The sequence below is a fragment of the Saccoglossus kowalevskii genome, chromosome 1, assembly GCF_978046115.1.
Source record: "Saccoglossus kowalevskii chromosome 1, keSacKowa6.1, whole genome shotgun sequence".
Taxonomy (NCBI): domain Eukaryota; kingdom Metazoa; phylum Hemichordata; class Enteropneusta; family Harrimaniidae; genus Saccoglossus; species Saccoglossus kowalevskii.
Genome location: NC_140641.1, coordinates 6,586,519 through 6,614,011, shown reverse-complemented (window position 1 = coordinate 6,614,011; position 27,493 = coordinate 6,586,519). Strand labels below are relative to the sequence as shown.

Here is a 27,493-nt window from a genome sequence, read left to right as displayed (position 1 = left end):
ACAAGAATAATTTGGCTTGTGCATGTGATATTATATAATGTATGTTTGTTTCTAGTTACAAGTAATTCAATGCATGGATGTTGCAGAACAGTCTCTCACTGCACTAGAAATGTTATCTAGAAGACATAGTAAAGCTATTTTACAAGCTGTAAGTATAGCCTTCTATATTTATATATATTTCATTGCATTCAATACTATAATAAGCCAGTGTCAAGATGAATTTGTATGTACATTTCTCAATCACATTTTTTGAGGTGCTACTACAGAAGATCACCTTAAAGCAAATACGATATTGGAATTACACTGGAATTAATGTATTCGCATCCCAAAGATGCACATAATTAAATTAACAACATACAGCTTGATGTATTCACACACAAGAAATTGACATAAATAGATAACTAGGTACCGGTACTAGAAAGCATTTGTAATTATTTTTTCTTTGATATAATTTGTAGTTTTTATGTCATGTGTTGTTGATCAGTTATTACTGTAAATAGCGCAACACAATTAAATATATTATTATCTCCATGTGACACATAAATGTATGTCAAGTTTTGCACCATGTTTTCTTTTTATTAGCTCCGCTGTCGACTTTGTCGAGCGGAGCTTATCATATGAGTGATTGTCCGTCATCGTCGTCCGTGTCAATGTTTTACTTTTTCGACTTCTTCTTGAAAACTACAAGCCTGAATGCTTTGATACTTGGTGTATATGTACCTTGGGTAGACCTCTCTTAGGTTTGTTCATTTCATGTTGATATCTTCAATTCTCTAATTTTTGTGAATATTTTTGTCATTTTTGGTAAAAAGTGATATTTTTGACTTCTTGTTAAAAACCGCAAGTGCAATTACTTTGATATTACATATATAGGTACTACATGTGGACCTCTCTCAGATTTGTTAATTTTGTAATGATATCTTTAATTCTCTAATTTTGGTGAATATTTTTGTCATTTTTGGTAAAAAGTGATATTTTCGACTTGTTAAAAACCGCAAGTCCGATTGCTTTGATATTACATATATAGGTACTACACGTGGACCTTTCTCAGATTTGTTCATTTTGTGATGATATCTTCAATTCTCTAATTTTGGTGAATATTTTTGTAATTTTTGGTAAAAAGTGATATTTTCGACTTCTTGTTAAAAATCAATAGTTCAATTGCTTTGATATTACATATATAGATACTACATGTAGACCTTTCTCAGCTTTGTTCATTTTGTGATGATATCTTCAGTTCCCTTATTAATTTATTTTGGTGACTATTTTTGTAATTTTTGGTAAAAAGTGATATTTTCGACTTCTTGTTAAAAACTGTAAGTCCGATTGCTTTGATACTATTCATATTGTTCATTTTCTAATGATGTCTTCAGTTCTTTAATTGTAATGTGCATTGCTAACAGCGGAGCTATCTCAGCCGATAGGCTGCTTGTTATTCTCTTGACAATAATGTTTTCTTGGCATGATATCATTAAAAATGCTAGAACATAAACTGAAAAGATACAATTTTAAATTCTTTTTTGAAGTATTGCAATTAAAAAAAGATGCATTTTAAAATGCACTATCTGCGTAAATTAATATAGTTCTTACGATATACACTTATAGTTTTAAGACCATATGGTAAAAAAATAAAGAAGAGATGCTTTTATTGTTTTTTTTGTTTCAGAACATACTTGTAGGTTGATACAATAATAAACAATTATTAACTGCAACTCTGATGAAGTATTTGTCTCTCTCATGTGACAATTATTAGTCCTCATTCGGGGACTTATTTATTGACCTTTGTGCATCTTTGTGTCTGTGCGTGTGTCCAAACTTGTATCTTAGACATGCCTGGACCAATAACAAACTTAACACATAAATAAATAAACTTCACACATACATCATACATAGTATTATACATATGCACATCAATTTGTTTCACATTCTGATTCAAGATGGCCGAATGGTGTCCATTTTTGTGATAAAAAAATCATCAAAATCAAGCATTTTCGGATGGATTTATTTCAAACCTGGTACATACATAAGACCTTGATGCACATCATTTTATTTTTCAGATCGGATTCAAAATGGCTGACTGGCGGCCATTTTGTTTTAATGAATGCGCATCTAGAGCCATATCTCTTATATGCTTTGACTGATTATGTTCACATTTTATATATTCTCGTTATACATCATGTTATAGATATATAGTTGTATTCAAAATAACCATCTGGTGGCCATTTTGTTTTAATTAATGCTGTTCCAGAGCAATATTTCTCAATATGGACAAGTACTCATTTGACGATCAGATACCAGATGTCAATCATGTTATTGTTAAAAATTCATTAAAATCAAGCATCATCTTCTGGACCCATGCTTCTGACATGTTTATGTTCCAACAATATTACTATAAAAAAAACTTTATATTTTATATTTGATAACTAACTGGGACTGTGCCATGTTCAATAACATGCAGCTGAGGTTAAACAAATGTTCATATGCCCTTTAGTTGCAGTTAATAATTAAGTGATGACAATTATATTACTTTAACTTCTGTATTTTTTGGCAGTGCAATGTCATGTTGAAATAATGATTTTATAGTAATAAAATGAACTCATTTTTTGACCACATTTACATTCAAAGGGACATTAAGGTAGATCACATCTGTTTATACATGTATCACAAGTGTTTTAAGACATTTTGTGAAAAGGCTAGCACAACATGTGTACTATAATCATGAGTAAATTGCCTCTAAAACAGTATTGGACTGTGGATCATTTTCAAGTTCTTTTTTTTGTGTGATGAGTAAAATCATTCATCCTGGGTGGAATCATTATTTAGAAATAATTTATTGTTGTGTGGGCAGTAGAATTTCAGTTTTACATGCAATGCTAGATTTTTACATTTGTCTGCCTAAATAGGTGATTTTCCGTACAATTGCGAGATCTCGCGAGATGCATGAAAGACGCACGTCGAACTAGAATTTCTTTATCTTCGACAGAGGAATATTGCTTCCGAATACCCTTACTTAATCGAAATTGCCTATCATCAAATGTGGACAGCACATTATTAAACATGGAAATGTCCCCGAAATACTTTCGCGTTTGTCGAATCCCACGCGACTACGATGCTATGACCTTTGTTTGTCCTGTTTTTACGTTCGATTTCACGCATAACACGTGATTCTCGCAGTGAACGGAAAATGGTCTATTAGAATAACACCTCTAATAAGTGTTACCCGGTAATTTACCATAGTGTAATCAGTATGTGTTGATTTTCAAAATACACAACTGGGTAAATGAGAAACTGCAGGGAATTGAAATATTATAGTTACAATATGTGGTATAAGTTGATATCCTTTTTTCAGGGTGGTGTGTCTGCATGTTTGCTGTATTTGGATTTCTTCTCTATCACTGCACAACGAGCTGCATTGACAGTAGCTGCCAACTGCTGTCAAAATATCAACTTAGATGAGTTCCACTTTGTAGCTGACTCATTACCTTTGCTAAGTGGACGACTACAACACCAGGTTAGACACACTTCCATTAATCAGTTTGTAATTACTATAGTTGAATATTTTCATATTATAATACTGTGTTATAGCACGATCTCGTTCATCAATAGCTATCATGTGCTGTCCAGTAATCAGACGTTAACTGGGCAGTGGTTGGAAACAATGCATAAACAAGTTTGCTTTGAATCATCAATATATCAAGCCTTTGCTCACATGTCTAAGAATCGTTTGAACAGCAATATCATTATGATTCGTTCATGTTAAAAAATCCTGCAAAATTACCCTTGTGTTTTTGCATACTAACCACAAGAATGTTGAAGTATTATAATTAAAATAAAAATCTCTGCACTGCTCATTGTTTCATACATCCCAGATCTTGTTATCATACATAACATATATACATGTATGCGTGGTGATTTCAGGACAAGAAGTCAGTTGAGAGTTGCTGCTTATGTTTTGCCAGACTTGTTGATAACTATCAGAATGATGCCAAGTTATTGCAAGAAATTGCTTCTCCAGCTTTACTCACCAACTTACAGCAATTAGTAAGTATATCTGATAATTACATCAAACCATCAAACAGTACAAAAAAAACTTGATCACTATTGTTAGCATTCAATTTTAAAAATGAACCATCCCCTATAACCTTTTTGATCTACTAGTAAATCATATTTCCTAAGTCTTCTTAATGCCAATGTATTGAGTAACACCCACTCTTTCCTGTTAATCATTTTCTATGTTCATTAATCTATTAGATCTATGGCTTGCTAGTCAATTCTCTGTCCATTTTTTGAAGGATTCCCTTCAGGTTTTGTAGGGTACAGATTTGAACAAATGCAACATTGTTCTCATTTATACTGAAAAGAATTTATACAATATACCAATACCTACTTGTTTGGATATATAAGTGTGACTGCTAATTACTAGAATTTTACTATTTTTTGTTTTCTATACAGCTTTTGATTTCTCCGCCTGTCATAAATACTGGTACTTTTATTATGGTAATCAGAATGCTATCATTGATGTGTTCAAACTGCCCTCACCTTGCAGTACATTTACTCAAACAAAGTAAGTTTATAAAGTCCTGGTTATGCTGAATAATTCTGAAGTTGATTCACTCTATTATGTTTATGTTACTCCAAATTTGTCCTGAAGTAAACAAAACCTATACTGATTGTATAAACATAGTTTCAATGAATTTTTATTGAAATTGAAACTGATCCTAACATTGTACTATTGTTCCATTATTTCTTTTTAGAATTCTATTCCTAAACTTTTTGTTAACAACAGTTTTCTTAAACATTATATGCCAAATAATTGTGCTCATTGTAAAAAAGACTTGACTAGAATTTTGTTTCCTCAAATCTGGACTGTAACGTGTTGTTACCATGTTTATTGACATGTTGATTTATTTATTAGATATCGCAGATGCTGTTGGTTATTTACTTATGGGGTCATCAGATCAAGCAAGTCAAGAAATAGAGGTAATCTTAATTTGTTTTCTATTCTCTTTGAAGCATTGTGTTATATAATTAAATTATTCTTATTACAAATGATAATGAAATAATGATATCCTGTTTTTACCAACAGCTTGTCCCAAGGACTCCACAAGAACTCTATGAAATCACATCTTTAATAGGGTACGAGCCACTGTTTTCTTATATTTACAACTTTAAACATTATATCACATAATTTTGCTACAATTTGAATACCATTTTTGCTTTATAAGAAGCACATGTGCCATTGCAATGTCTGTCATGTGTTAAAATATGTCATACTTGAATGATTCGTTATACAATTGTGTTATTTTGGTCTATGTACACTTTTATTGGAGATGCACTTCTAGATGTAAATAATTTCAATATTATACTTTGTAGTGAGCTGATGCCAAAATTACCAAATGATGGGATATTTGCTGTAGATGCAATGCTATGTAAAAGTAATGTTCAGAATACAGATGCAGCTATCTGGCAGTGGAGAGATGATAGGGGATTGTGGCATCCATACACCAGAATTGATAACAGAATAGTAGAGGTGAGCATCCATACCACCACCCAATTTACTGTCTGCACATGTTTCAGATGAGTATACAACATAAATGGATATAAACGTAATAATGTGCATATTTCCTATCTTAATACAGGCATCCCATCTGGCAGGTGAAGATGAAGTTTGTTTATCAACTCTAGGACGTGCTTACACTATAGATTTCAATGCCATGCAACAAATTAATGAAGATACTGGCACAGCAAGACCAGTACAAAGGAGAGCTAATCCAGTCTCTGCCGGATCAGCAACAGGTAGTTTGTCTATTATTCTTGTCATATTGCTATTAGTTTGAATAATCTATTGTGCTATATCTGATGTGTGTACATTGCCTTCTTAGTCAGGTTATTTTTGGTCTGTATCTGTGTTACATTGGTTGTATACATAGGTCTTGTATAATATTGAGTCACAACATTATGATATGAGCTGTGATATCCATGATGTCCTATAGTTTAAGGCGCAGCAATATTTTGCAGTATTTGATCCAAACTTCTAAAAATATTTCTAGTTTTAGATATATTTTGAGTCAAAAAAATTATTTGTGCATTTCATACCAATAATAAGTATGCATCCCAAAGTATACACACTGTGTTTCTTGTTACTGTCACAGGTCTCAGTTTCATTTTTTTGGGGGAAATTTTCTTGTGGAGACATGATGAATAGGTTATTCAAGGGTATTACCAAAGAGGACATGAGGTATTACTCAAAAGAATATTGTTAATTTTTTTCTCACTACATGTTGGATAAAATACTGCTTCTCGCAAATACTACAGGTTATCCATGCTAGGAGTCACAAATAACCTCTGAATATTTAATTCAGCAGAACAAAAGAATACAAGTCAGGGTTTGCGCTAGTGTCTCAGCAAGACGAGTCCCACTTACAAAATTTTAAGAAATTTAAATTTGACACTGGATAAATTTATTACAGATTGGACGCCAGTTTGCCTGAAAAACTGGGTTCCTCTTCAATAATTGGAGTCCGGGAAGCAAAATATGGGGTTATTGCAATCCCTGTTTGAAGTGAATTACTAAAAGTGTTCAGCAGCATCTTGAATTGTTTTTTCTTTTGCAGGTTTGACGCCTGTGGAGACAGAAGATGCACGTGCAGTATTATTAAAGGAAGATATTGATTTAGCATCGTCATTTATTAAGGCATTATTTGCAGTACTGTATGAAGTGTACAGTTCATCTGTAAGTTGGTAGTTTTTTTTAGCTCCGCTGTCGACTTTGTCGAGTGGAGTTTATCATATGAGCGATTGTCCGTCGTCAGTGACAACTTTTTACTTTTTTGACTTCTTCTTGAAAACTACAAATCTGATTTCTCTTTGATACTTGGTGTATATGTACATATGCATAGTCCTCACTCAGATTTGTTCATTTCATGATTCTTCAATTTACTAATTTTGTTGAATATTTTGGTAAAAAGTGATATTTTCAACTTCTTGTTGAAAACCCCAAGTCAGATTGCTTTGATATTGTACATATAGGTACCTCATGTGAACTGATCCCAAATTTGTTTATTTTGTGATGATATTTTCAATTCTCTAATTAAAATATGCATTGCTAACGGTAACAGCAGAGCTATCTCAGCCGAGAGGCTGCTTGTTTTATGCCAAAGCTGGCATAAAACTTGGATTGGGATCAGCCCTCACTAATCAGCTGTGGTCAGAGACTTGTGATCACCACCACTAGGTTGCTCTAACCTCTACCTATTGTTTGTCAAGCTTCTTCTGTTTTATTCATTTTGACTAATTGGTCCATTCAATTCTGTTTCTAATTGGTCAGTTGTCGACTCATTTGATTTGAAATATCACATACAGTCATAAGTACTGCATGTTGGAACTCAGACTTCTGTAAATATAACTTTATGTGCTATATTTCTTATAGGCTGGGCCAGCAGTTAGACATAAGTGTTTGAGAGCTATTTTGAGAATGATTTATTTCTCAAGTCCTGAGCTACTCAAAAATGTATTAAAAAGTCATGCAGTTTCAAGGTGAGCAAAGTTGTTAAACTTAGAAATGATTTGATACATATTCAGTCCCCATCTTAAAGCGGGAGGGTTGTCACATGCGCACATGCGAGAATTGAGTCCCAAGCGACAATAACAACACACACTAAAAGCGCAAAGGCTCTTGGGTAGACGCTCCTTTGTAAACAATGACGCGCTATGGCGGTCTGATGCATGCGCAGGTGAAAACTCCCCTGCTTTACAGCATATCTCAGAAGTATTGGGGCAGCCAATTTGCAAACTCGCTAATGAATTGGCTAACTGCTTGGGTTTTGACTAAACAGATGGCTTTCGAATCTTGCTGGCGCCGTCTTGTGGTCACGCCCACTCTGGGCAAATCTATATAACAGCAGGGGACGGTCGTCATACTTTAGGAGCTAATCAGCCACATGGATAACGAATTCACTTTCAAATATACCAGGGAAAGTATTCTATGTGTAATGAGCTCGATTTTTTTAGCGGTTGGCTAATGTTACATTGACAGATCATTTAGATGTGAAAGTGACCTAGTCCACTTTGGGCGAGTCTAAGTTGCATTAGGGGACATAGAATGCTTTTACGTTGCCTGGTAGGTACATGTCTAGCTTCCCCTGAATGATTTACTTTGTTACGAGGCGTGATAATGTAAAAGTAGTTTCCCTGGTAAGCCTGAGAATGGCCACAGTCAGCTGGCGTAAAGCAATGATATGATAAATGCAATTAATCCGCCGATATTTACTATATGGGCTTGAAACTAAATAAAGAAACACATTGATAAACAGTTTCCTACAAATCAGGAAGAAAATGACAAACTTTCACATCTAAATGATCCGTCAATGTAACATTAGCCAACCGCTAAAAAGAAATCGACCTCATTACACATAGAACACTTTCCCTGGTATATTTGAAAGTGAATTCGTCATCCATGTGGCTGATTAGCTCCTAAAGTATGACGACCGTCCCCTGCTGTTATATAGATTCGCCCAGAGTAGGCGTGACCACAAGACGGCGCCAGCGAGATTCGAAAGTTTAGTCAAAACCCAAACAGTTAGCTAATTTACTAGCGAGTTTGCAAATTGGCTGCCCCAATACTTCTTCTGAGACTTGCTGTAAATGTAAAATTATTTCTTTATAAGCCATGTACAAAATGTTACTTGCTTATACTAAAGCTGCACATGGGTTTGTAAGACACACTGTTTTACTCTAATAATAATTAATAGTTCACCAACTCTTTACCAGACATGGTTTTTAGTGATCTATCACCTACCCTGTTTTTTTTCTACCATTTACTGCAGTCACATTGCTTCCATGATGTCTTCACAAGACTTAAAAGTTGTCGTAGGTGCTCTACAGATGGCTGACATTCTAATGCAGAAATTGCCAGATATCTTCCATGTGTACTTCAGAAGAGAAGGTAAGGATGATATTACTATTCACAGTATAACAATCATTTGGTACTTTGGGGTAACATGCAGACGTGATTACTTTTAGAATCATATCCTTGCATGTGAATTAGTTAATTTACAAATAAATATTCAATTTCAGCCTAATTACAAAACAATTTTGAATTACTATGGTCAGATTTAGTAGATTTTCAGACTTTTTTTTATGAAGGGAATATTCTATTTTCTCTAGTATCAGGAGCAAATCAGTATATCTCAGTAGCAAATTAAAATTTAATCTATGCTTGAATTTAATAACACTTCTCCTATTATGATTAAACTGTAAAGCAAACCAGATATTCCTAATCTTTTACGGCAAGGTTATGATAGTAATGCACAGTATTTGGTCATGTAAAGACCTAATTAAATGTGCTTTGAGTTTTCTAATGGAATATGCATGTACATTTTTGGTCATGAATGAAATTTTGTGTTGGATGATAAGTCTTTGCCGTAGACCTTTAATGCCGACCTTAACTGACAGTTATGGATTTTGATTTTCCAGATATTGCATATGTGATTGCATATTCACATGTGACCTCTGCTGAGTTTAAATTTGATTTACTCTCATCACAGGATGCCTTCATTGAATGGGTAGTACTGTTATTTATGCATTTTCCAATCCAAACTTTGAATTTAAAAAAAATGTGTTTGTTGGTATCTTTGTAGGCGTTATGCATCAAGTGAAACATTTAGCTGAATCTAAATGGGACCAGCCATCACCTGTAAAAGAAGCTCACATTGTGAAGGCCTCAGAAGAGATTATATCAACTCACTCACCGCTGGATGAGTCTATAGATCAAGATAGTTTTGCACAAGGGTAAGTTTATCATGATTTGTCGGGTAAACCAAAAGGTATGAAGTAGATTTGGATAACTTTCTTTGATTCAATTTTATGGTTACTAAATTTGCTCAATTGTCTGTCTAAAGGTGCCAAAGTTTTTTTGGTTAGGTACACCAGACTTTTACTCTATATACATAGTAGTAATACAGCTCTTACGCCGTGAGTATTCTTTCCAGCAAAACAAAAAAAAATAATATTATCACCTGCACAAGTTGTTGAATTGTTTGTTTGTTTTCTTGTGACTTTCTTTGGGACTTTGTTTTGAAGAATATACAAGTACCTGTGTGTTGAAGATTCATGTGGTTTTCGGTTAATCAGTGTCTATATGGAAGTTGTGATCTCCAAAAATTCTGTGTAAATAAATGATGGAGATTCTGTATGGACAGTAACATAGTAATCAGAACTTAGTATAGATTGTTTTAGGAATAATTTTTGTGCAGTGCATCTTTTACAACAATTTTCATAAAACAACATGTAAAACGATTTTTACTGAGGTGATGATCCACGCTCTGAAAAAAATAAAATTGCACAGTCTATTTATTGCCTGGAGCAAATAATATTATGAACAAAACATACCATTTAAATTACTCTCCTTATTTATTCTGAACGAAGAACTAATGACATAACACAGGTTGCAATGTATAATACCGTAGCTGTATTTCTGTTTTAATAGGGATAACTTACCTTGTGCATGTGATAGTAACTATGAACATTGTTGACATATTCTGGTTGTCTTAAATGATTCAGTATTCTCTTTACTTTTGATTGATAGTCGTCTTAGTGATGTTTTAAAAAGGAAGAGGCCCCCGAAACGGACAAGTGCCAGGAAAAGTAAATATGCAGCACCTGATGAATTACCGATAGGAACTGGTCCTTATGATAACTTAGAACCTTACAGTAAAGGTTCACCACCTTTACCATCATCTAAGCCATTTACATCTGCAGCTACAGGAAGGTCCACTGCTCTGAAAGGAAGGACTGCTCAAGGTATGTACATCTTTCCTCAATCTCAATATTAACTTGAATAAGCTTCAATAGTTGTTTCTAGTCTGAATCCAACTGACAATTATAATGAATAACCATAAAATTTTAGCCAAGTTCAGAGCTTGAACTTCGGTATACTGAGGGCACCCAATTTCAAGCCCAATAATTCTGAAAATTTCCCGAACTTCTTGAAATTGTGAAGACATCCCATGAATTTTGAGCCCTGCAAGTTTATTTTGAGATGTCTTATGATTAGTCAGTCATGTACAGTTATGGCTTAAATATTTTAATTTATTTCACATTAGCTTATTTTGATATTGCAGCATATTTAAAGGTAATATCTTGCATAAACCTTTGGTATTGTAATCAGTTCACATCCACCCCATCCTCCCAAATATTATACACATACAAGCAAGATGATTTGTTGTTTTTCGTTTTGTGTTTCTGACTTCACATTGATGCATGTCATTTTGTTTTTGTGATTTGATTCAAAATGCCTGACTGGTGTTCTCTTATTGATTTGGGAATTCAATGAAATGTAACCAACTGACAGTTGTATTGTGTGTCCCTCCAATTCACTGCTGTCCCAACAAATACACACAGCAGTGACAACTAAACAGTTTACAGTATATTCCTGTCAAAAAATACAGTGGATGAGTTTCAATGTTCAATGTTTACTCTGTACAGAATAGGAAAATGTCTGCTTCATCTACTGTGTTCATGTACTCATGCTTCTTGGAGATATGCTTTTATATACCCATCTAGGTAATAAATATCATTAGTAACTCTATGTTTCAGTCACTGATTAAAAAAAATTTCTATTTGGTTAAAGGTAAAGGTACTGGTGCTTCTCCAAAGACATCTTTCTTAGCCAGTTTGAACCCTTCAAGATGGGGACGTAATGCGAATAATAGTGGTGGTCCTTCTGACAAGACAGCAAAAGAGATGCCTCTACCAAGTACAGCAAGCATGGCTAGTCAAACTATGGCAAATAACAAAGAAAAAGTTAAAGTCTGGATCAAAGATCAAGGTATTTATATTATTACTATCAAAGTGACCACTGTATTATTAGTGATTTATTAGTCCACGTTCGAACGAAGTCAGAAAATGGGGACTCATAATTCGGTCTCCGTCCGTCCAGACTCGTATCTTGCATGTGTCTAGTACTTTATGTGGGACATATGCACATGCAGGTATGTACGACCTAGAAATAGTGCCGTATGCGAGTACCAAGTTGCGAGTCGCAAGTAGCAAAATATGCCATATGCTAGTGGTAAAAACGGCATGTGCGAGTGGTAAAATGTATCGTTTGCTAGTAGCAAAAAAGCCCTATGCGAGGGGTAATACAAAGGCTTGTAGCGTTTGCTTATAATATAACAACGTACGTTCAATATTGTGTTTTATCACAGTAAAATCAAATATTTACCATGGTTATGAAATGATGTGTACATGGTTGGTTAAGATTGGCAAGATGCTGCTAAGGTTTTTACTTTTAATAGGGGTGATTCATATATAAAAATAATGGTAGAAAATAGGTGTCGTGCGATCTAGCCTATGTGTCAACCGGCGCACCCCCCCCCCCCCTGTACTCAACATTACAGTCGACTAGTGTCCGCGGATTACATTGCGAAGGTCGCAAATAAAAGCAGCTTTAACTACTATTTCCAGTGCTTTTTGTTTATTATTCATTTAAGTGTTTAAATCAAAAAGTTTGTTCAGTCGTTTGCATAGAATCGATGTTTGCTCTTCACGAAATTGCACAGGAAACGTGAAAGCACAATAATTTAATAAACGGCCATGACCAGCCAGCACACTCCGCATACATGTGAAAATTGTTTTTTCTTTCGGTAAAATTTATAGTATGAACCCATGGTCAGCGATTAAAGAATCATAGAATTATAATTGTAGTTAGTAAAAACGGGTGCATGTTCACCAAAGCATGGAGCTAAAATATTTTAGCTTCATGACCGAAGGGCCACAGAATTCTTGTGTCACGCGCCGCCGTTTAAATGAAGACAATGGCAGGTTTCAAAAGTAGTCACACCTCAGAGAGGTGTTAAATTTGCCACAACCCAAGTGTTAACTAGCACACAATTCCATAATACATAGTATATAATAAAGAATTAAAGTGCATGTTTAGTGATAAGTCCGCATGTTTATGAGACGTCCCTCACACGTGGAATGTATTTACACGCAACCCGGATCAAATTTGAATTGAAACAAATTGAAACAAAGAAGCGTCTGCCGTTGCTTGGTCAGGATAGAGAGACAATTTTCATGGGTAAATGCTAGTAGAAGACTTAGCCTCAATGCCCCAAATACTTCGACCTAACCACTTTATTTGTACAAGTAGAAAAAGTGTTATGTTTCGTTGAAACATAGACCTTAGAAAAGATAATAAACAATAAAAATATACAGTTCACATATATACTCTCAAGCAAAGATCCTGGCATAATTATAGAACTTGCCAATTATATTTACACAACACAAAGATTTATTTAACATTTAAATACTAGTTAAGTCCTTTTTTATTGTTTTTTGTACAATTCTCACATATATCTTGTTATTATTTTTTTGCTGTACTTATCCTATGTAAAAAAAATTTACACGAAGGCAATAAAGTTATTATTATTATTACTACATGCCCGGGGACTTCACGTTCAAGTATCCAACTTTCCAATACAAAACATGATTAGTATCAGCAATAATTTCTAGTACTGCCTGAATAATTGCGTATTATTAGTTGACATTTTTCTTGTGGTGTTTTTCGTCAATGTATTAATTTAATATAAGTGCGTTGGGAAATAGCATAATTATATTGCGTGAGTGAAAGAGGCTGGTGATACTGTGTCACAACGCAGTTGAACGCGTTCTATTTATTTCCAACGCGCGTGGTCGGCGCCTCTGATTGAGTTTATTTTGTAATTTTATTTTTGAAATGTATCACTAGCTGCGTTTTTTGTTGTTATGTCTCGCAAATGTCCAAGGTCCAAGTAGTCTGGTTGAAACGTGCGTTCCCATTGGTCAACAGAATCAACAGTTTATAGGAGGATTTAGCTGAGGGCCAGTACTTCATTACAAAGCTGTTGAAATACCACGAAGTTAACATCACGTTATTCCTAATCAGCAAAACAGCGAGTTTGTTGTCCATGTCTTGTCTGAGACAAAATAGCTTTGAAACCAGCCATTGTTTCCATTGGCTCGCGTGTGAGTTCCTGTTCAGCGAGTCTACTTGTACTGATGATAACTGTACTTCTATGATTATTTCAATGCTAACATGTCCATGCTTATTTTAACGAAACATAACACTTTTTCTACTTGTACAAATAAAGTGGTTAGGTCGAAGTATTTGGGGCATTGAGGCTAAATTTTCTACTGGCATTTACCCATGAAAATTGTCTCTCTATCCTGACCTAGCAACGGCAGACGCTTCTTTGTTTCAATTCAAATTTGATCCGGGTTGCGTGTAAATACATTCCACGTGTGAGGGACGTCTCGTAAACATGCGGACTTATCACTCAACATGCACTTTATTTCTTTATTATATACTACGTATTATGGAATTGTGTGCTAGTTAACACTTGGGTTGTGGCAAATTTAACACCTCTACGAGGTGTGACTACTTTTGAAACCTGCCATTGTCTTCATTTAAACGGCGGTGCGTGACACAAGAATTCTGTGACCCTTCGGTGAACATGCACCCGTTTTTACTAACTACAATTATAATTCTATGATTCTTTAATCGCTGACCACGGGTTCATACTAATTTTACCGAAAGAAAAAACAATTTTCACATGTTATGCGGAGTGTGCTGGCTGGTCATGGCCGTTTATTAAATTATTGTGCTTTCACGTTTCCTGTGCAATTTCGTGAAGAGCAAACATCGATTCATTGCAAACGACTGAACGAACTTTTTGATACAGCATCATGCCAATCTTAACCAACCATGTACACATCATTTCATAACCATGGTAAATATTTGATTTTACTGTGATAAAACACAATTGAACATACGTTGTTATATTATAAGCAAACGTTACAAGCCTTTGTATTACCCCTCGCGTAGGGCTTTTTTGCTACTAGCAAACGATACATTTTACCACTCGCACATGCCGTTTTTACCACTAGCATATGGCATATTTTGCTACTTGCGACTCGCAACTTGGTACTCGCATACGGCACTATTTCTCGGTCGTACATACCTCGCACATGCAGTGGTTTAGCGATTCAATTCAAAATGGCCGACTGGCAGCCATCTTGTTTTTTGAAAATGTTGTATTTTGGACATGCTTTGTTTTCATTCAAATTTGGTACATAGATTATACATGTTAGGATACATGTCCATGACAATTTCTTTCAAATCTGATCAAGGATGGCCGATTGACAGCCATCTGACTTTTTGGCCTTTTCCATAATTTATGTACCATTTTCATTCATATTTGGCACATACATCATACATGTCACTTTGTTTCATAATCAGATCAAAGATGGCCAAATAACAGCTGTTTTTATTTTTGGCCATATTACTACTACACAGAACACATGTTTTGATGTAAATAAACAATCTGTTGTATACGCCACTTGGAACTCAAGTTTCAAGGACACGTTTGCGACAACCCCTCCGCTTTAATATGACGAGCACAAAGAGAACTTTCAAAAATTTAACGGAAACTGTGTCATTTTCAATGACTTGTTTTCTTTGACACTAAGCTTCACCATTTGGGATGGCAACATGTTCTACTAACTGCTATATATACTGTCAATGGTTTTTATTTTGCAAGAGAGAAAATCGCAAAATTTAGTAGCAAACATTTTTTGGAGTGTCTGAGTTTTGCGAAATTTTGTCTTCACAAATTTTATGAAATCTTGAAATCACAGAAATTTCTAGCAGTAAAAATTAAATGGTTACAGTGTGGTCATTATTTGCTTGTCCAAGATAGCAATGAGAAGCACATGTGATTTAGATATTGATCCAAGTACAATAAAGTGTAACAACTTGTTATACTTACAAACTTATTGTTTTATCATTTAAAGTGATTACAAAAGTGAATAAATAAATAAATAAATAAATAAATAAATAAATATGGGTCTACATGTATATGTCTTTATTTCTATAGCAATCTGGTTTTGTGAAATGTTTTGATGGGCAAATTGATCTAATACAGCATTCATATTTTACTGTATTCTAATCTTCCATGCATTTTATTTATTTACACAGCTAACAAGTTTGTTAATCAGTATTTTGGTGTAGAACAAAGAGGTGATAGTCACCCAGCTTTGAACATTTTACATAGGTTATGTACAGCTACAGAAAAATTATCTCTTGAGGTAAGAAAACTGAATACAATTAGTCACATATATTGTACATAGTTATTGTGTAATTGATACTATTAATAATAGATAGACCAGCTTTAACGTTGTAACAAAGAACTAGACCAGGCAAAGAAGATAATTTTTAGCTTCAGCACTGAGAAACTAGAATCAAAGAAACACTGACAAAACTAAACAACTTCCATCAGATGCTAATCAGGAAACATTTTACTATGTTCAGCCATACTTGTGTCTAATTGAAAATATTGATTGAAATCTTTGGGATTCACCTGATTGATGACTCTGAATTTGTTAATTTGAGAAGATTACCAAAGTGTCAGTTGTTTGTTTAATCATAGTGTCTACTTTGTTATTTGTATTGCAGAATGATTATGGTATAGAAGCTTTACAGGAAATCAGCAATATAATGACAGAATCAGACGTATCACCATTTGAATTACTTCATAGTGGTATGATAGCCAAATTACTTGCATACCTTGTATCACAGAAGGATGCAAATGCTGTGTCTAGATATACAAGACTTAAAAGATTTTTACATGTCTTCCTTAATTGTCCTGTAAGTACAAATTTATTAATGCCTCTATAAGAGTGTATGAGATTATTACGAGAATACCTCAAAGTAAAGTGGTTATGTCAACTGAAGTGTAGTGGAGGTCAATATATTACTGCCGTGCATACTTTGCGGTTTTCTTGTGATAACTTTATTGTCCTATGTATTTTCCTATGTAACAGCCCGAAACAGCAATGAAGAATGTTTTGTGCTGTGCGAACATTCAATGATGGGATTTTATTTCAATCACACGCTGATTGATCTTTTGTGTCTGAAGTAAACAAACTGTTCAAATGTGAAGTTAACATAATGTACAATTCCCAAATAAAGAAGATGTTTGAACACGTCTATACAGCGTTTTGCAGCAGTTAAATTATATTGTTTTCTGTGTCAGATGTATAATAATACAAGGTTATTATAAAGATATCTCAAAGTATGCACGAAGACAGTACAGCGGCGTACCAGAGTCGATGCGACGGCGCACTGTCGGAGTGCATACTTTGAGGTATCTTTGTAATAACCTTATTATTATACGTCTTTCCCTTTCCGAACTTCTTTGTATGGAGTCCGGTCAAACCCTGGTGGCAGCCATGTTTGTTTTTATTATTAGGGGAAGTTTACACGTTAATCTTTCCATATTTGGAATTTGCATTTCCAATTATGGTAGGATGAAAATGCCCTGTAAAATACCATAAAATTATGGCACGCTCTATAATAATGATAGTTATGATTTGCAGCTGTGTTTAGTTGTCTCAACTAACAATTTCTCTATTTCTGAATTCATAGGCTCCAGATAGCAAATCATTTAAAGCATTAGATTTAGCCAGTCCACCCCCCTTCCTGCAATTAGTAAACAAGCTACAGGGCTGTGTGAACCATTTAGAACAGTTTCCAGTAAAAGTGCATGATTTACCAGGTGGTGCAACTCCAGGCACAAGAGGGTCACAAGCAATGAGGTTTTTTAATACACATCAGTTGAAGGTAAGTCCAAATATTCTTAGTATACATGCACACTCAAATACATTTGACAGCACTCTGCTTATGTTATAACCTTGTGTGGGAGTTTTAAATTGACCTAAACGTCCTCATGATGATTCTTATTGGCTTTTTCTTGACAGTGTCAACTGCAGAGACATCCAGAATCTTTGAATCTTAGACAGTGGAAAGGAGGTCCTGTCAAAATTGATCCATTAGCTTTGGTGCAAGCAATTGAAAGGTATCTTGTTATCCGAGGCTATGGCAGAATAAGACAGGCAAGTTTTTAATATGTCACATATCACATGTTACTTACTTTAATTATGAATTCTGTCAGTGATAATCTATAAATTATTTCAGGAGTCTCCATAAATCACTGATTTGTGTCTAATTAGTCCCCGTTCGGACGCAGTCCGAAAACGGGGACTTATGTTTTGCCCTGTGTGCGTCCCTCCGTCCGTCCGTCCGTGCGTCCGTGATCACCTGTATCTCGAACATGCATGGACCGATTAAGTTCAAACTTCACTCATACATCACACATTATATGGGACATATGCACATGCATTTTTTTCATGATCCGATTAACGATAGCCGAATAGCGGCCATTTTAAGGCCGAAAATGCGTCAAAATCGCACATTTTCACCATTCCGGACCCGGATCTCAGTTATGCATGGACGGATTTTGTTCAAATTTGGTACATACATTAAACATAATAGGACCTTGATGCACGTCATTTTTTTTTTTGGATCGGGTTCGAAATGGCCGACTGGCGGCCATTTTGTTTTAAAGAATTTAGTTCTGGATCCGTATCTGAGACGTGCTTGGATTGATCGAGTTCAAACTTCACACACACAAGGTACATCATGTCACAAATATGTATGTGCATTTGTTTCATGATCTCATTAACGATAGCCAAATGGCGGCCACTTTAAGGCCGAAAATGCATTGAAATCGCACATTTTCACCATTCCGGACCCGGATCTCAGTTATGCATGACGGATTTCATTCAAATTTGGTACATACATTAAACATAATAGGACCTTGATGCACGTCATTTTTTTTTTCGGATCAAGTTCGAAATACCCGACTGGCGTCCATTTTGTTTTAAAGAATTCAGTTCTGGATCCGTATCCGAGACATGTCTGGATTGATCAAGTTCAAACTTCACACACACAAGGTACATCATGTCACAAATATGTATGTGCATTTGTTTCATGATCTCATTAGCGATAGCCAAATGGGGGCCGCTTTAAGGCCGAAAATGCATTGAAATTGCACATTTTCACCATTCCGGACCCAGATCTCAGTTATGCATGGACGGATTTCATTCAAATTTGGTACATACATTAAACATAATAGGACCTTGATGCACGTCATTTTTTTTTTCGGATCAAGTTCGAAATAGCCGACTGGCGGCCATTTTGTCTTAAAGAATTCAGTTCTGGATCCGTATCCGAGACATGTCTGGATTGATCAAGTTCAAACTTCACACACACAAGGTACATCATGTCACAAATATGTATGTGCATTTGTTTCATGATCTCATTAACGATAGCCAAATGGGGGCCGCTTTAAGGCCGAAAATGCATTGAAATCGCACATTTTCACCATTCCGGACCCAGATCTCAGTTATGCATGGATGGATTTTGTTCAAATTTGGTACATACATTAAACATAATAGGACCTTGATGCACGTCTTTTTTTTTCGGATCAAGTTCGAAATGGCCGACTGGCGGCCATTTTGTTAAAGAATTCAGTTCTGGATCCGTATCCAAGACATGTCTGGATTGATCAAGTTCAAACTTCACACACACATAGTACATCATGTCACAAATAGATATGTGCATTTGTTTCATGATCTGCTTAACAATAGCGGAATGATGGCCATTTTAAGGCCGAAAATGCATCAAAATCACGTATTTTCACAATTCCAGAACCGGATCTCAGTCATGCATGGATGGATTTTGTTCAGATTTAGCACAATGTGTTGTACATATGCAGGTGCATTTCGGTCATGATCTGCTTTGAATGTATATGTCACTCAAATATGAACGGAACGGGGACGTGTTATTGACAATGACTTGTTTGCTCACCAATTTAAATATTAGACCATTTTGTGTTCACTACGAGAAATCAAACATAACATAGGATCTGACAAGTATTTTTTGAGTATTAACATGTTAAATAATGTGCTATACACATTTGATGATAGTCACTTTCGCTGAAGTAAGTGTATCTCAAAATTATATTCCAATTTGAAAGCTCGGCATTTCGACATTGAACTATAAAAAAGATATTCAATTTCAAAATCAAATTATTCAATTTTTTCAGCAGATGTTCAGTCTACGCGTTCATCCTTTTCAGTCAACAGTATTTGTTTTGTCAGTCATTCAGACATGTTGCTATTTTGTATCACCCCTATTTTAATTGCCTTACCTATGGTGAAATGAAAGGAAAGTGTGGTAATAGTGAATTTCACAAAGTAGTTGTCAAGCTTTATTGGTCTTGTTGTATTTGTATAGTTGGTCTTGCTTCAGAATTAGAAACTATGTGATTCATACTATTTGTTATTCTACTAGCATCTGAGATTTCCCAAAATGCTCATTGTATTGGGCAACTATGTGTTTAAATATCATGGCTGTCATTTACGAATGTGTACTATTACAGCAACAAGATGATGATGAAGATAACAGTGATGATGATGCTTCTGATGATGATATTGATGAGAGTTTAGCAGCGGCATTCTCAGGTACTGGTCTGAATGTACGACATCGATTACAGTTCCTAATAGGCGATAGAATATTACCATATAACTGGACAGTTTATCAAGCTATCAAACAATATGGAATACAGACAGATGAAGATAGAGATACAGACGATGAAAATAACCCTCTTGGAAGAGCCAGTATTTGGAAACGAACACACACGATATGGTGAGTTGTCATCTTTATGTTAATATCATTGGTGCATATACAAATGCAATATTGCCATGTGTCAAACAGCACACACAAATATACATGTGATGAGATGCAGCCCCCAATAAATCAGTTTGTAGTAAGGGAAGCAGTCTATAATGTGGTTCTATTTCTATGGAAACAGTGCACTAGTACCTTGAAATAGTCTCTTGAGATTCTTTGCTTCATGGCGTAATATTTATCTGTTGTATCACAGGTACAGACCAGTCCCTGATGATGACCACAAAGACATTACTACTGGTAATATTTCTGCATCGATAAATTCAAATAAAAAAGGAAAAGAGTCTCCGCCAACCAAAGTATCTCCCAGGTTAAAAAAAAATGAGGAGATCCAAACAGGTAAGTCCCCAGGTTAAGGACGTGATTAGTTTAGAGTGGAAAATCTTGCATATTAATTACCCAACTTGCTCAATAGTTAGTGAATTGTCACTTGTATCTCTTAAAAAAAAACTTGATTGATTTCAATAAACCTTGATACATTTCAACATGTTGTCAACCATTTCTCAGGCATACATGGTCATTTCATTCAAATTGATGTTAATGACATCACTTCTTGTGGTTTACTAATACACTTCATTTTGTGTTGTGTTCTTATGGCCAACTAGGGGCCATGTTTATTACAGAGTATTGCATACTAACCCCTTTGGTTAATGAAATTTTAATTTCATAAACAAATGGGATAATTGCCAATTATCATATAATACTGGTTAAATAAAATCGAAATAACAGTGGATAGCTCCCGTAGGGGGCGTCCTTCCCCTGTCATCTGATTTGCATACTTCCATTTTTAACCACGAGATTGATTCACGGTTGAAATTTGGGCTTGCCAAAATATCATTGTTTTTGCGGTGGAAATACATTGTTACCACCCATCAACACAGCCACCGAACTATTAGTGTGTCAGGAAGCTCTTGTGGACATCAAGAACTTCGTACTTAGTCACCTTGAGTAAAAAATTGTAGTTTTAGTAACGAAACTCAAAAGCCCGCCTTCAGTTTCAAGATGGCGGAAAATATGGATACCGGAGAGTTGAACACCGTTCATCCCAGCACTTCGGATTCAAACACTTTCGGACGAAAGTGTGAAGAGTGCCATATATCGATGCTCACTTACGATGATCACCGTATTTGCATTCCATGTGGCAGAAAATGTAATGGGCACATCAACTGCGGTGTTTGCCTCGCCTGGCCGATAGAAACTTGGAACTGGGATTCCCGCCTACGCAAGTCAACGGGAAAATCAGGAAAGAAGAAATCCAAAAAACGTCATTTGGAGGAGTCTTCGGTTTCATCGGTACCTACCAACGCTGAGGACGAACTATTGGCAGACGAACCCAGCCAAAAACGTCCAAAGGAGACTGACAATGAGCAAAGTGTTATAGCTCATTTACAGAACAAGGTGGATCTACTGACCAGAAAAATTAAAGTTTTGGAAAACCCAGTAGACAAAGAGGTACCACCAAAAGCATGGAGTGTCAGCGCTCTCCAGGCGGAAAAGAAAAAATCCTACACAACAGTGGTGCGAGAAAATGTTGAAGACGCACTGGCTGAGGCAGGCGTGATTTTTTCTACTGAAGATGCTACAAGCAACGCGGGGGAGGCCGGCTCGTCGAAAACCACAACAGCGAGTGGTACCGACAAGGAGGACCCCGAATTCAAAATCCGCTCCGATGCTATCACGAAAGGTGCGGTTATGGTCAAGAAAATCTTACCTCTACCGATTCCACCGATGGCGGACGCCCCACGTTTCTCGATCGGTTTGTCTACACTGCCGAAAAAGGACACTTTTGCGACTTCAGCAATGCTACCATGGTCTCCCCGACTGACACAGGGCGCTGCTATAACACAACGCGTGATCGGAGGAGGCAAATGGGATCGTGAAGTTACCGAGAAAACCGCTACAGCCACCAAGGACGACTTCTTGGGGACTAACCGGGACGATTGGAGCAGACGCTACCAAAAAGTCATACCGCCCGCTGATGAGTGGAAAACACCGGTCGGTACCGACGCCAGCCTGCACGAACGACCTCTCGGCGTACAACCACCAGAACTGGAGCCATGCGTCCGGGAAATGGTCGCCGAAGGAAGTATAACGAAACATCCACTCGGCTAACCACAAGTTTACATCCCGTATTGCCTGTCCCAGTCAACGCTATGTAGATTGGAAAACAACGTTTGGGACACTTCTCTTGCATTAAGCCATAGAGAATTTTTCACTACTACTACACAAATTCAGTTAGCGAAATTCAAAACAGGCAACATCACCAAGGATGAACTGTTTAGCACATTAGAGCCGCTGTTGGTCGCGACTAACGTCGTCGACGCTGACATAATACAGAGTCACCTCCAGTTACGAGCGACTATTCAACACTCTCGCCGTGCAGCAGTTTGGTCAGCTATGCTAAAGACAGCCGCCAACGCTGAAATCAAGAACGAATTGGCGACGATCGATTTCAGAGGGACCAAATTATTCGACGGAAAACTCAGCGCTGTGAATTCTAAGTTGAATGAGAAAGCAGCGGCAAAAGTTAACCGTGTGATGATCGAAGGCGCCTTTAAAGCCAAGCAAGCCGCTAATAACAAACAGAGCATCGCGACCAAGGCGAAGCCAGTTAACCAAGCTACTACGGGTCAGCCCAAGGGAAACGCAAAGGCAAACCCGAATCAGGCAAAAGGAAAAAGTGAAAACCAGCAGCGACAGAATAAACAATTCTCGAAACAGACTGGTAACACTAAAAAGTCTTCCTGACTATACGTCAGCAAATATGGTAATGTATCAAAACAAGGTGCGATTAAACATGTCAAATATTACTCAAGTCTCCGAGTATTTTTGTCAAACAAATCAAACCACAGATCCCCTTACACATATACCACTTGCATTAAATGATTCGGTTCAGTGCCCAGGTCGGCGGGAACCAAGTCGTGCAAAACATTGTGCATTAAGCGATTTTGTTCAGTGCCCAGGATGGCGGGAACTCAATCGTGCACAACAAAAACACGGTCGGCCGCACCTCAGGTCGGTGGGCGATCGTATAAACAAACAACCGGCCGAATGCGTGGACCTAGGGAGAATGACGCATCGACCGGTGAAAAAACAGAAACCCGTAAGGCAGAGTCCCTACTCCCCTCCAGGTTGGAAAAAAAGGGGGGGAAGGACGTTAAACGGGGATATAACGCCGCATTCACTCCAGGGGGAAATGGAGAAATCGGCGATGTCAATGTATACCGCCACAAGCGACCGAGGGTTGGTGAGTCCCTCGACGCCGGTGGCACTGCGTCTGCAGAAATGTATTCCCTGGTGGAAAGAAACTATAAACGATCCGTATGTGATATCGATAATAACACACGGGTATCGAATACCGTTGATAAAAGAACCGAAATGCAAAAAAAGAACATGTATTTCGGGGAAACCGGGCTCTACTCAGTCAACAATACTGAAAGAAAGCGTGGAAATACTACTCGAAAAAAAGGTAATTCAGCGGGTACAAAACCCGAAAAATTCTTTCATCTCGAGGTTATTTCCCGTCAAGAAATCCAACGGTGGGTACAGGCTGGTGCTGGATTTAAAGGAGTTGAACAAATTTGTGAAGAAAGAAACGTTCAAAATGTTAACTCCGGCACTAGTGAGAGCGTCAATTCAAAAAGGGGACTGGATGACGTCCCTCGACTTGACCGACGCTTACCTGCACATACCAATACACACAGAAAGCAGGCGCTTGTTACGATTCGTGGTGAACGGTGTAACGTATCAGTACACCGTCCTACCTTTCGGCCTGACGTCAGCCCCACTTCTGTTTACAAAAGTTCTACGCACAGTGGTGGCGTTACTGCACAAGAACGCAGCAGACGTCAACCCCTACTTAGACGACTGGCTGATAAAAAGTCAAAATCGGAACCTGATTTGTCAATCAACCGAGCGGACTGTCAGTCTACTGTTAAAGCTAGGTTTTCTGATAAATATGGAAAAATCAGAATTAATACCGACGCAGAAAATAGTCTTTCTGGGCATGGAACTGGATGCGGAGAAAGGCATGATCCGACCAGCCCAGCACAGAATCGACAATGTACAAAAAATGATACAATCATTTCTAAAACAAAAACAAGCCACACTACGCCAGGTAATGCGACTAGTGGGGATGTTAACTTCGATGAGGGGCTTAGTACCGAGAGCGGCGCTACAGTCCAGACCGATCCAACGCCTAGTGTTAGACGCACAGTTAAAAATGCGACTATCAAAGGACGGGATAAAATACGAAAAACCGGTACTGTTCACACCGGCCTTTCTGGAATCACTTCCGTGGTGGGGCAACCTCAAGAACCTCACGGCGGGGATTCCCATGGACAAGGCGAAACCGACAGTAACGTTGGTGACGGATGCATCCATGACGGGCTGGGGAGGGCACTGCATGGACGGGATTGCACACGGTCAGTGGAACGAAAAACAAAGGAAATTTCACATAAACCGACTGGAAATGCTAGCGGTGCAGTTCTCCCTGCAATCCTTCAAAAAAGCGGTAAAAAACCGGGCCGTGTTAATAAGATCCGACAATCAGACTGTAGTAGCTTACCTCAACAAGGAAGGGGGAACGAAATCACAGTCGTTAAACGACCATGCTGTAGCAGTGCTAAAGTGGTGTGCACAAAACAAAGTCGAGCTGATGTGCAAACATATACCGGGAGTCCAAAACGGTGTAGCGGACTCGCTATCCCGGGGGAAACCCTACGACGACACAGAATGGGAGCTGTCACAGACGGCAGTAAACCTAGTGTTCGACATGTGGGGGGAACCCCAGGTAGATCTGTTTGCAACACCGGAAAACAAAAAACGTCCCGTTTTTGTGACGCGTTATCCGGACAAACAGTCACTGACGTGGGACGCACTTCAGATGGAGTGGGGCGGAATGTTCAGTTACGCATTCCCACCATTTCCATTGATCCACCGAACGTTACAAAAACTGGAACAATCGGAGAACTCGCACATGATTCTAGTGGCACCGAACTGGCCGTCTCAGACTTGGTTTCCGTTACTGCTGTCTCTGCTAACGGACCATCCGAGAAGCCTGCCACAAGAAATCACGTTGACACAACCCGGCGGTTATACACCAACCAACCCGGAGCTGTACCAACTTCACGTGTGGAAACTATCCAGCAATTTAGAATTGCGCAAGGGTTTTCAAGCCAAGTGTCGCAAACAACGACGGCCGGGCTTAGGGATTCCTCAAATGGATTGTATCAATACCACTGGGAAAAATTTCGTAATTGGTGTCTTGCAGGGGATATACATCCACTCTATCCCTCTTTGCCCCAAGTAGCGGAGTTTTTTTCTTATTTGATCAACGAAAAAAAGTTGAAACCGGGGACAGTAGAAAACTATAAATCGGCGATCAACTCTGTACTCAAACTAAGCCTAGACAAAAACATTTCGGATGACCCGACAATCTCCGATCTGTTCAAGGGCTTTATTACACAGGCGGGCCCCATTGAGAGGTACAAAGCGCCTGCATGGAGCTTGTCAGTAGTCCTTGAAGCGCTACGACAATTCCCATACGAACCGAAGGAATTGGCGTCACTACAGGACTGGACGAAAAAGACTGTTTTTCTACTAGCACTCGCTTCAGGGAGGCGAGTTAGCGAAATACACGCTCTGTCATTTGAAGACAATTTTACGGTGTTTTATCCCGATAAAGCGATTTTAATGACATCAGTAAAATTCAGAGGAAAAAATCAGAAACTGCACGAGACGGCGACTCCGATCGTTATCCCGGCACTGAGCAATATTTCCAATGAAAAACAAGACAGAATTCTTTGTCCGGTACGTGCGCTAGCTTATTATAAGAAACGTACTTCCGGGGTCAGAAGGGGTCAAAGGTCGATGTTCGTTTGTTACCAAAAAGGTAAACAAAGCTCAGCGGCGTCGAAATTCACGTTAGCGAGATGGGTAAAAGAGACAGTTTACCACGCTTATAGTGATAAGTATTTGAGCACAGAGGCAGGCAAAGTCACTGCCAAGATGCATGACTTAAGAGGCATAGGTAATACACTGGCATTTGCTAGCGGAGCTTCTTTAGCCCAGGTGCTAGCAGCCGGGTCCTGGAAAACTAGCAACACTTTTCTCTCTTATTACCTGAAAGACCTAGCGGCCGAGTCACAGGGCCTACACTCGTTAGGCTACCTAGTGACAGGCCAAGTTGTAACGAAACAATAGGGCATGTAACTTTCCGCAACTGCAAGAATTATTCAGTTAGCGGGAGTTATACAGTTGGGGGGATGGAATTTTTTCAATTCCATAATCAGGTGGGGTAGTATTTATCTGCCAAGAGATATTCTCTGGTAATCTGTCCCATTTGTTTATGAAATTAAAATTTCATTAACCAAAGGGGTTAGTATGCAATACTCTGTAATAAACTTTTAAAACTAGCGCCGAAGGCGCATATTAGTTTTTATGTTTATATAAGAGATTGCATACTTACCTTCCCACCCAAAACCACCCCAGATAAATAGCTACGAATCAATATCGTGGTCAAAAAGATCTGGAAGTATGCAAATCAGATGACAGGGGAAGGACGCCCCCTACGGGAGCTATCCACTGTTATTTCGATTTTATTTAACCAGTATTATATGATAATTGGCAATTATCCCATTTGTTTATGAAATTAAAATTTCATTAACCAAAGGTAAGTATGCAATCTCTTATATAAACATAAAAACTAATATGCGCCTTCGGCGCTAGTTTTAAAAATTGGTTTTATTTTCATGTCCTATTAACCCTTAACATATTTTGTTGAAAGTTGGTACCAAACACGATGCTTTACACACTTCTAAATTGAGTTGACATACAACTGCCACATCAAAAAGTGAGCTCATT

The 27,493-nt window shown here is 37.4% G+C and overlaps 1 protein-coding gene across 2 annotated transcripts in view; it reads left to right on the top strand.

Moving 5' to 3' along the window:
* LOC100369485 (E3 ubiquitin-protein ligase TRIP12-like) overlaps nt 1-27,493 on the top strand; it is an 83,552-nt gene that overhangs the window by 39,721 nt on the left and 16,338 nt on the right. Inside the window, exons 11-30 of one of the 2 annotated variants that reach the window (XM_085498560.1) lie at nt 56-148; nt 3,350-3,511; nt 3,919-4,041; nt 4,453-4,564; nt 4,916-4,980; nt 5,087-5,136; nt 5,374-5,530; nt 5,640-5,796; nt 6,615-6,733; nt 7,430-7,536; nt 8,826-8,944; nt 9,639-9,789; nt 10,595-10,800; nt 11,630-11,827; nt 16,016-16,125; nt 16,493-16,684; nt 17,465-17,659; nt 17,797-17,931; nt 20,322-20,587; nt 20,826-20,968. In XM_085498560.1, the coding sequence (XP_085354686.1) occupies nt 56-148; nt 3,350-3,511; nt 3,919-4,041; nt 4,453-4,564; nt 4,916-4,980; nt 5,087-5,136; nt 5,374-5,530; nt 5,640-5,796; nt 6,615-6,733; nt 7,430-7,536; nt 8,826-8,944; nt 9,639-9,789; nt 10,595-10,800; nt 11,630-11,827; nt 16,016-16,125; nt 16,493-16,684; nt 17,465-17,659; nt 17,797-17,931; nt 20,322-20,587; nt 20,826-20,968 (2,860 nt within the window). Of the gene's footprint in view, nt 1-55; nt 149-3,349; nt 3,512-3,918; nt 4,042-4,452; nt 4,565-4,915; nt 4,981-5,086; nt 5,137-5,373; nt 5,531-5,639; nt 5,797-6,614; nt 6,734-7,429; nt 7,537-8,825; nt 8,945-9,638; nt 9,790-10,585; nt 10,801-11,629; nt 11,828-16,015; nt 16,126-16,492; nt 16,685-17,464; nt 17,660-17,796; nt 17,932-20,321; nt 20,588-20,825; nt 20,969-27,493 lie in introns of both variants that reach the window. The other variant, XM_006820073.3, reaches the window with a different exon arrangement.